Source organism: Arachis hypogaea, chromosome 7 (assembly GCF_003086295.3).
Source record: "Arachis hypogaea cultivar Tifrunner chromosome 7, arahy.Tifrunner.gnm2.J5K5, whole genome shotgun sequence".
Taxonomy (NCBI): domain Eukaryota; kingdom Viridiplantae; phylum Streptophyta; class Magnoliopsida; order Fabales; family Fabaceae; genus Arachis; species Arachis hypogaea.
This window is the reverse complement of record NC_092042.1, coordinates 79829454-79840556: the sequence shown is the minus strand read 5'-3', so window position 1 is coordinate 79840556 and position 11103 is coordinate 79829454. Positions and strand designations below refer to the sequence as shown.

Below are 11103 nucleotides of genomic sequence, written 5' to 3'. Positions count from 1 at the left end.
GCCTCGTTGCCATTAACCACTGCACGCGCCGCCACGCGCGGCCTAAAGGTCGCCTTCCGTTTTGCTTCTCTTCCTTCTTCCAGATACTTCCAGGACCGTCCGATCTCAGCATCAACGCCCAGGATTGATCCACATGTCGCGAAGCCATGCCCCCAGCATTAGCGCCCACCCAGCACCATTCGTTCTTCAGCAACGATCCACCGGTCCAGCGAGCGCTACGTGTCGCGGAATCAGTACCTCCAGCAACCCGCGCTCGCACCCGACTCGACCCGGACCGATTCGCTACCCGCACACCGCCCTCGCTGACGAGGTGCTGACAAGGTTTCTCTTCTCCACTCAAACGTCACCACGTGTCACCTTTCCTGCTGACGTGGAATATGACGTGGTAGCTGACGTGTCAAACAGTAGGGCCCTCCCTAAGATTTTTTGGTGAGCTCTTTCTGATTTTGTCGTTTGTTTTCTCATTTTTTGCTTCGAAGCTGCCATTTTCTCTCCTCTCTTTGATCTCTGTGTCTACTATTATGGATAAGTCATATATTTTTGCTGCCACAGACAAAAAGGATAAATTCTATCGAAACTGTAACCGCTCTGGGCACCTCTTCTCAAACTGTCCTTCTATTGAATGTCGCATATGCCACCAGAAAGGTCACATTAGCTACCATTGTTCACAACTGTTCTGTCATTACTGCAAGCTCTCGGGACATTTGATTACTGCCTGTCCTACTCGCCCACCACGTCCTCATCATCTCAAGCATGCTTGTCATCCCAACTTCTCGAAGAATGTGTCTGCTTCTACTGTTGCTACTACTATTGAATCTACCACCTATGCTCCTCTCAACCCGTCTCCTGTCTCTCTCTCTGATATTGCGTCTCTCCTTAAGCATCTTCTCTCCCATTCTGGTAATATTCCTGCTGCTTTTTTTACTCCTCCAGGTAATTCTACATGGTACTTTGATTCCGGTTGCTTTAATCACATATCACCTTTGCGTCATCTTTTCTCGTCTTTGTCTACCACTACAAATGCACCTTCTGTCAATATTGCTAATGGTTCCCTCTTGCACGCAATACACAAGGATTCTATTTTCCAGTCAACTCTTAATCTCCCTGATACTTATTACATTCCCAAGTTGAACTTTAACCTCATTTCTGTTGGTCAACTTGTTGATCTCGGTTTTGATGTCACTTTTTCTACTTCTGGTTGTCGTGTACAAGATCATCGGACAGGACAAATCATCGGGACTGAACGTAAGGTCGAAAGGTTGTTTGAACTCGAGAATCTTCATATTCCTCTTGTGCCAAATCTCTGTGCTGATTCTTCTCCTTCTACTCTTCACTTATGGCATCAACGTCTTACCTACATCTCCTTGGGAAAGATGTGTCCTCTTGTGTCTCAGGGTGTTTTTGGTTAGGTTAATCATGTGTCTTTTGATTGTATTTCTTGTCAAACTGCTAAACAACCTATTTTATCTTTTCACAATAATCCTCTCTTGCTTGCTCTCCTTTTGATCATGTCCACTCTGATGTTTGGGGTCTCGCTCCCACCGCTTCTATGGGAGGAGCTCGATACTTTGTCGTTTTTATTAATGATTATTCACGTTTTACTTGGGTTTATTTGATGACCAATTTCTATGAGTTACCTCAGATTTATATTAACTTTGCCACTATGATTAAAACTCAATTTTCCAAGGTCATTAAGCTTTTTTGCCACGATAATGCTATGGAATACCGTGATTCCAAACTCCTAACCTTTCTTGTAGAACAGGGTACCTTGTCTGAGTTTTCTAGATCTGGTACGTCTCAACAAAATGGCCGAGCTGAATGCAAACCCGTCACATTCTTGACTCTGTTCGTGCAATGCTTCTTTCTTCTTCGTGTCCTGAGCGTACTTGGGGCGAAGTTGTTCTCACTACTGTCCATGTTATCAATAGATTCCTTTCTTCTGTTCTTGGTAATGTTACTCCCTTTGAGCGTCTTTATCATACCTCCCCAGATTATAGTTCTCTTCGAATTTTTGGTTGTGTCTGTTTTGTTCTTCTTTAGCCTCATGAACATAGTAAACTTGAACCTCGGGCTTGTATGTGTTGTTTCCTTGGTTATGGCACTGAACACAAGGGTTATCGTTGTTGGAATCCTCTCTCTAAACCATATTCGTATATCTCATCATGTTGTCTTTTGGGAGTATCACATGTTTTCTCGGTTCTCCTCCTTTGAGTCCATTCCTCCTACTCAGTCACCTTTCTTCACTAACCCTAATGTTGAACTTTTTTCTAGTGATGATTCTATAGGTTCTATCTCGGGTCACTCTCTACAGCCTCCTACACTTCCGCCTTCTCCATCTCTCGATGATTCTAGACCAGACGTCGATCCTGCTCCTACCGTCATGCCTCCTCCTACAACTTGTTCTTCTAGGGTAAGAAATTCACCTCTTCATCTTCTTGATTATCATTACTTTTCTACTATTCTTCATCAACATGAATCTAAGCCATTCAGAGAAGCCTCCACAAATCTAAAATGACAACAAGCAATGCAGGAAGAAATACAGGCACTTGAAAAAGTACACACTTGAAATTTGGTTAATCCTTCCTCTAGTCAGGAAGTTGTGGGCAGTAGATGGGTATACAAGATCAAGACTAGCTTCGATGGCTCTATTAACCGTTATAAGGCATGCTTAGTTGCTCAAAGTTGTACGCAAGAGTATGGTATTGACTATGAAGAGACTTTTGCTCCTGTTGCTCGTCTCACATCTGTTCGAACTCTTCTTGCCATTGCTGCGGTCAAAAAATGGCCTCTCAGTCAGATGGACGTGAAGAATGCATTTCTTAATGGAGATTTGAAAAAGAAGGTCTATATGAAACCACCTCCAGGTTATCCTTATCCTTCTAGCAAAGTCTGTCTCCTTTGCAAGACACTTTATGGTCTTAAGCAAGCTCCTCGTAAATTGTTTGACAAGTTCAGCACCACTATCTGCAATCTCGGTTTCACTTGCAGCCCTCATGAGAATGCACTTTTTATTCGTAAAAGTGAACGTGGAGTTGTTCTTCTGCTTTTATATGTTGATGACATGATCATTACTGGAGATGATGTTGATGGTATCGCTGATCTCAAAGCCTCCCTTCACCATACCTTTGAGATGAAAGATCTTGGTTCCCTTAGTTATTTTCTTGGTCTCGAGGTCATATCCACAGATGATGGCATCTATCTCTCTCAGGCAAAGTATACTTCAGATCTTCTTGCCCGCGCCGGAATTACAGATAGTCGCATTGAGTCTACTCCCTTTGAGCCTAATATTCGATTTACCCCTATGGATGATACTGTTTTGGATATCATACTCTCTATCAATGGTTAGTTGGAGGTCTCGTCTACTTGACTGTCACCCGACCATACATTGCCTATCTGGTTCATGTACTTAGCCAGTTTTTATCAGCTCTTCGTACTACTCATTATGCGACAGTTCTTTGCATTCTTCGCTACATCAAAGACATCCTGTTTCATGGTCTTTCGAGTAAATGATATTTTTAATTTTAAAAATAGAGTTTAGTTAATAATATTATTATCGAGCTTGATATCCGCTAATATAAATAAATATCGGTACTCATCACTAAACTTATTTTTGCTAATATTTCATCGTATATCTTTTATTATTATGTTACTAATATCATTTATATTAATAATTCATATATATTATTACTTATGTTTTAATATATTTAATTTTTATAAATATTCATTTGAAATATTTATAACTTAAACCGTTAAATCAGCAACTTCAAAGCATGACACTCAACCTATGATTAACCAAGACATGACACCTAATTTTTTTACTAAGCAAATCTCCTTCTCTAATTATAAACCACCATCAGCCACCTCATTAGCTAAACTTATTATTCTTAATTTCATTCTATTGTGCCGAACCATTAAAGAAAGAAAACAAAGGAAACGTAAATCAAACAAAACCTATGACACCTTAATTAGGATTATTATTCAATGAATAATTTTCTTGGTTTCTTTCTTTGGCTTAAGCCATTAACGAAACAAAGATCAATAAAAACTAAACGTGACTTGTGCATGCATATATATAAATATATAAACGTGACACATAACCTTATTCATTAATCACCAAACAGTTCCTTTCATCACCGAACTCAGAAGAAAGAAAATAAGGAAAAGAGAGACCGAAACTTGCATGGAAGAAAACCGTAACCCCACAAATTCAAAAAATATTTGTATCTTCTTCTTTTACACATTATTATTTTTGTTCGATAAAAGTTGACAGTAACATAACTCCTCTTTTTTTTTTGAATTTGGCTAATTAAAATTCTAGGAGGCACAAATAATTTCTGATATTTTTTTCTTAGGCAATTCGATCAAAAAATTTTTCCGAAATTTTTGTTATTTTGATTTTATATGGAGGTAAGATTTGATAATTTTATAATGATTAAATGTGAATTTAATAAGTGAATTTTGATTTGATTGATTATTGTTTGAGGTTGATTAAGTTTATGTTAAAATCTTGTTGAATTATTGTTGTTGCTTGTGATTTGCTGGTTCGACTATGAAAAATAGCTCAATGGAGGTTGTTCTAATGATTTTAGGACTGTTGTGATGTGGTATTTTGAGAAAATTAATGAGATTTGGTGGTTGAAAGATTAAATGAAAAATTGTGAAAAATCGGTAACTATAAAGTTCAAAAACGAACTTAAAAATCCAACAGAAAATTTGAAGAATTTTAGAAATGTGGTTGGTCATTTGATAAAGCTATAATCATGGAAACAAAATTTATATTTGAGATTGAAATAGTAATTGAATAAAAACTTGAAGTTAGTTTTATAATTATATACGTTTTGGTGTAGTTTGGGTAATAAAAACTATTTCATTTTCTTAATTAAAGTTTTGATTCGTATTTGCGAAGGTTCAATATTAAATAAAGATATTATAAAATAAAAAGGTTTAGAGGTAAGTAACGCCTGAACTTTTGGTACGATCATGAGGTGCTAAAAGTTAGGGTGATACACATTGAGATCCAAATTTTTTTAATAATGGTCCCTCAAATAGAACTCCGAGTACCGTAATGATTTCTATGTCATTTTTTGTGCTAAGTCAGTTGTCAGAGTGCTGATGTGACCATCTTTTACCACGTTAGACAACTCCAATAATCAAATGACATGGATTAATTCCAATTTAGATCCAATTTGATCCTTTTTCCAATTTATAATCCTAATTCCATTGTGTAGAGTACTTTTTCTGTGTTCTTCTTCATCATCTTCTTCAGCTCTTTTTTTCTTTTTTTTTTTGTTGTATTAACTTACTTCAGGAATTCATAGAACTAACAAAAAAAGAATATTTATACGTATATATATACAAGATAAATATTTTTAAGAATATTCACCTTATTTAATTTTGTCAACAGAATAATTTTTTTTGTAACATATAAAAAAAAGAAAAAGATTTATCTAAAAACCAATCTAAAAGAAGGCAAAATAATGATGTTTAATTCAAGTTTAAGTTCCTAACCTATAAAGGGTAAGAAAATGAATTTATAAAGTCCAATCTCTTTGTTGGAGATGTTGCAACCAAGAAAATATCTATTTTTAAAAGTTTTTGTAGACCATACCAAGTATAATAGTTTTTATTATATACTACTACATATTGAAAATGGTAAAACATAACGAGTTAGTTTTGTACAGAATATAAGGTTGGACTTGATGATATAGTTGTCATATAAAACCATATGAATCGAGTAAAATAAACTGATCTTGTTTTTTGTAATAGCGTCTGAAAAAATTTACTGACACACTTAAAGAGCAATTAAAGAAAATAAAATTTGTTGGTTTTAACAGATTATCAAAACTATTGAAATAAAAAAAGAGATGAAAAAGATAAAGAATATAATATAAAAATACAGGAGAAATATTCTACCCAATAGAATTAGAGTTATAAATCAAAGAAAGACTTACATTAGATTCAAATTAAAATAAATCTACCTCATTTAGTCATTGAAACTATCTAACATAGTAAAAGATAACCATGTTAGCCTTTCAACAATTTACTCAACACCAAAAATAATACAAAAATCATTGTAATATTTAAAATTCTAAAAATCACTATAAAATTATTTTTTTGTATGACTTAAATAAATTAAACAAAAAAATAAAAAAATTGTTTAAATAGAACGATAATTTTATTTAAAATTAATTTTAAACTCCTTTCAAAATGAAAGAAATTTTACATTAAAAAATTATAACTTTGTCACCATTGCCATCTAAATCTCAGAAACCATTTAAAATAATTACTTAAATTTCAGAGACAGTTACAAAAATTTATTCCAACTTCACGTGAATTCAACCATTTAGGCCTAATTAAATTCAGAAAATTTTGATGTAAGGAAAAAAAAAAAAATGAAAATCGAGTTAGGCCGGGTAGGGGTTTTCTTACGAGTTACGATAGACTCATCTAAACAGCAGACGGAGACAGTGACAAACTGCACAGTGCAGTCCCTTGTTTGTTTCTTCTCCCATCAACCTTGCCATGAACAAACCCCAAACTCTCCAACACACACCACCATAGCCACCACCATTTCAGGGGAAGAGTGAACCACCACAACAACAACCATCCATGCCTTCCTCTTCCCCAAAGTCCGTCTTCCACGCACGCCCTTTCCATTCTTCATTGTCTTCTCGCAGATCCACCTTTCTATTCCTCTTCCTCTTTGGACTCTCCGGATTCGTCTTCGGCCTCACCGCCTTCTTCAGGCCCAACCCATGCCCATCCGCCAGGCCCAAATCGGTTCGGGTCACTTGGGACCACGGCGGAGACGCCGCTCGTGCTGCTTCCGGCGGGGTTGACGATCGCCACAAGGTCATGGGCTTCGTCGGAATTTTCACCGGCTTCGGATCCGCCGGGAGGAGGCAGGCTCTGAGGAAGACTTGGTTCCCTTCCGATCCGAGTGGTCTTAAGAGGTTCGAGTTTGATCCAATTATTCATTCAATTTTTGTAAGAAAGAAACTTTGTTTTTTTGACGAGTAGTGCTATATCATGATGCTAAATAGAGTGAAAATTAAATGTAGTCGGTATTTTATACTTGTAAGAATTAATCAATACTTGTTTCATTTAGTAGGAGGATATAAAATTATTTCTTTAATACTCTGCACTCTGCTTTAGCATTTGTTTCTTTGTAGAATTGGGATTTTCAGTGTGACTAGATTTGAATATGATCTTCCTAGTGCATTGTTTTTGGTGATGGGTTGCAGAGGTAGGACAAACTGGCATAGTTTGATTCATGTAGCTAACTGATCTAGTTGAGGAAAAGGCTTTGTTGTTATTTGTCATGGTTTCGTCGTCCAGAAAGTGAGTAAGTAATTTGGAAAGATCTTGTTGTGGAACTGCATCAATGATCTAGTTTGGGAAATTTGATTTTTTTTCTTGTAGTGTTAGTGTTTGAAAGGTGAGGATCTCTTTCACCCTTCGGTAATGCAATAATTTCTTTTCAGTTTAATCCAATCATGCATCGAACAGTATTTGACGCTGGTAGTAACTATGTTGTTATCATCTATATGGTTCAACATAAAAAAAAGTTACATGTGAACTTTATATTTTACAATCAATTGGTGTATGTTTGAACTTTGGAGATGCGACTGTGAACTGTGTCTGTATATTTGTAGGATCGTTAGAGAGCTTTAGGTGGGGTGTGTATCTCTGAAAACATTCAGAATTGATATGCGTATGCTTATGATTACTAATTCCTAGTTGCCTTTCCTTGTAGCTTGGAAGAAGCCACAGGCTTGGCTTTTCGGTTTATTATTGGTAGAACAAATGATAGATCAAAGATGACTGCACTTCAGAAGGAAATAGCAGAATACGATGACTTTATTCAATTGGACATCGAAGAGGAGTACAGTAAGCTCCCATACAAAACGTGTGTGCTGAAAATAACTGAACTGCTGCATTTTATATCTCTAGTTTGATGCTAAGTTGAACTTGTTTATTTATTTGCAGGTTGGCTTACTTCAAAGCTGCATACGCACTTTTTGATTGTGACTTCTATGTCAAAGCGGATGATGACATATATTTAAGGCCAGGTGCTAGATCTTTCGATGCTAATCTAGTTAAATATAATGACCATTGTTTGCCACATTATTTTACCATTCTAATTAATTGTTTTTTGAATTAATTTTCAAATTATTGTCAGATCGTCTTTCCTTACTATTGGCAACAGAGCGGTCTCACCCTCAGACTTACATAGGATGCATGAAAAAAGGCCCTGTTTTTACGGATCCAAAACTCAAATGGTCAGTTCTGTTAGAATGAATATTTTATCTTAAGGGTTTAAATTTTATCCTTCCTTGGCTTAGTTTCTCAACTTGGCACTTTAGCATGCCACTTTTTCTTTGGGGGATAAGACATTTCATTATTAAGTTGCTCTTACCATCTTGATATATTGATGCTTAATTCTTGGAAAAAGAAATATAGATTACTGGTACTATTTGTGGAACTGACAATTTGTTAATTACTTGCTTGAGACTTGAGAGAGCATTTTTGAATGTCTGATACTAAATTTTGTAACCATGTCATTTTACTTGTTCTGTGTAAGCCTGACACTTTGCGAAGTATGTATGCATTCTAAAATCTAAACTTGTTACTCAGTGTTTAAATCTTGTTGAAATAAAATAACTAGGTAATATGTAACATTAGCTAAATTCCAATAGAATATTAGTGGGATTTTATTTAGAGTCCAACTTAAAAGATTTTTGGGAAAATTACATTCATCTCCTTCGACGTCTATTGCTCTTACACTTGATCTCTTCTGATTTTCGAGTTGATATTTACCAGTTACCTCCATTATTTTAACATATTTATGTAATTTCCTAACTTGTTTTTCTACTTCCACTCCAATCCTCTCCTGCCAACCACCATCATCATCTGCATACATTCAAAATCAACCAAGATTTAGAACCAAGCTTGATTTAAAATCAAATTACTCCATATAATCAGTAGATTCAACTGGTGATTTGCATATAGTTCCATTTTCTCTTGAATCAATGAAGTGTCCTATGCTACACTGACGACTATAGGCACGATAATGTTTTCATTAACTTTACTGGAAAATCTTCCAGGTATGAACCACTATCTCATTTGCTTGGAAAGGAGTATTTTCTTCATGCTTATGGTCCTATATATGCACTTTCTGCTGATGTTGTATCAAGTTTGGGTGCTCTTAGGAATAACAGGCAAGTCTTTCCTTCTCCACAACTTGATTGTTTTAGCCTTGACCTTTAGAAGATTTATTTTGAAGATATTCATCATTCGATGTAACACTTGATGTAGTTATAGTTGGGTGTCAATTTATACTTATTTCAGAAAAAGAAAAAGATAATTGTTGTAGCGATTAGTGAATAGTGATATGACCTTTGCATTGTATAGTGTATACTCATTTCTTTAGTTATGCATTTACAAGCTTGGGTCAGAAATAGTCTTGCTTCATAACTTCGTATAATCAGAAATGTTCCCTGGGTTTTTTTGTTTTTTTTTTGGGAGGGAGGGGGGGGGGTGTTTGACATGCTGGGTGGTGTGGTTAGCCATTCACTTTTGACCTCCATGTATGTGCTTGGATAAATTGGAAGAAAAAGAGGGGGCAAAATTTCGTCCATATATAATGTGTTTAGTTATTTTGGGTCATGTCATAAGAAAGTAAATTGAGAGTATGCTCTTAATAATCCCTCCCATAAGTAGGTTGGTGGAGATGTTGATGGTTTTGTGGTTGCAACTTATAGAGGCTAACAAATTGTACATTCTAATGTCATATTTGAGATTTTTGAATAGTTCTTGAGGTCTTAAATATTTGTTTCTTTGTTTCTTCTTACTGCAAAGGGATGAATATCACGATGTGTTGTGGCCCATGTTCATTGGCCATCCTTCCTGATGTGTATTACTTTAAAAATGTAATGATCACTTTGTCTTTTTTTTTGTGTCAAATCAGTTTCCGGATGTTCAGTAATGAGGATGTAACCATTGGAGCCTGGATGCTTGCAATGAATGTCCACCATGAGAATAATAAAGAACTTTGTTCTACGGAATGTACATCCACATCTATTGCTGTTTGGGATATTCCGAAATGTTCAGGTTATTTTCATATCAAAAACTTGTCACAGGGCATATGGTATTTGATTCATGATGTTAACAATAACATGAAAATTGCATGAAATCATGGATTCTATTTCATTAAAGCAGTATGCATGGTTAGATGTTCAGTTAGCATATGATTATTTTTGGTCGACTATTAAGCAGTTCAAATCAAAAGGAAAATGCTTTATCCTAACTATTGGAATATCGTTTTCCTACAGGCCTCTGTAATCCGGAAAAGAAGATGCTGGAACTCCATAAAATGGACAGCTGTGTTCGGAGTCCAACTGTGGAACCTGATGAATAGTGTTTTGTGTTTTGCATACCAACATATACTCAATGAAGTGGAGACAAAGATCAGAAGGTACTTGAGGATTTACTTGCTCTTCTCGTGTTGTTACTGCCACGCGCTGCTACCGTTGCCAATCTTTTTCTATCAATTGATCTTTTTCCTCCAATTCACAGTTTTTTTGTTGTAAGACTGTTGTGTTTTCTTCTTTTTCTCTCTTTAGTAACGAATGCCGTTGCTTTGTGTAGAGCATATGCAATTAGATAGACTATACGGATGATTCATTCAACTTTACTGATGATTCATTTAACTTTACTAATTTCTGATTTTATTTTTAATTTTTTTTTTGGTTTGAAGAAATAGATTAATTATATGTACTATTAAATTCTGTCATCTCCTGAGGAATGAAGCATTACTGAGTAATGAGTATGTGCTTCTCTGCTATATGTTTGTGTGTGCACGTGCATGCGTGTGTTTTTATGATATTTTAAAGGCGGGTTTGTGAGTTTGGATTTTAGAGGGAAAATGCATAAGGGAATGGTTTGATGAGTCTTTTTTTTTTTTTGGTTAAGTGGATTGGACAGCCCCGAATCCTAGGCATTATACCCATGTTTCACACACCCACACAATATACTCACACACACTATATGGGTATTATGGGTTCTTAAACAATAACCAGCTTCAGCTGGGATTCGAATCCG

General features: G+C 35.7%; 1 protein-coding gene across 1 annotated transcript; it reads left to right on the top strand.

Annotated features, from left to right (window-relative positions):
• Positions 1–6380: 6380 nt before the first annotated feature.
• Positions 6381–10846, top strand: LOC112703621 (probable beta-1,3-galactosyltransferase 14). Its single transcript, XM_025755168.3, has 7 exons — positions 6381–6953; positions 7757–7909; positions 7990–8072; positions 8183–8282; positions 9108–9221; positions 9971–10113; positions 10335–10846. Exons 1-7 carry the CDS (start codon positions 6610–6612, stop codon positions 10418–10420), a joined length of 1023 nt encoding a protein of 340 aa, XP_025610953.1. The 5' UTR covers positions 6381–6609; the 3' UTR covers positions 10421–10846.
• Positions 10847–11103: the final 257 nt, after the last annotated feature.

Coding starts and splice junctions, on each gene's coding strand:
- LOC112703621 (XM_025755168.3), top strand. CDS start 6,610: ATGCCTTCCTCTTCCCCAAAGTCCGTCTTCCACGCACGCCCTTTCCAT. Junction 9,222..9,970: donor GGTGCTCTTAGGAATAACAG/GCAAGTCTTTCC, acceptor GTGTCAAATCAG/TTTCCGGATGTTCAGTAATG. Junction 10,114..10,334: donor GGATATTCCGAAATGTTCAG/GTTATTTTCATA, acceptor GTTTTCCTACAG/GCCTCTGTAATCCGGAAAAG.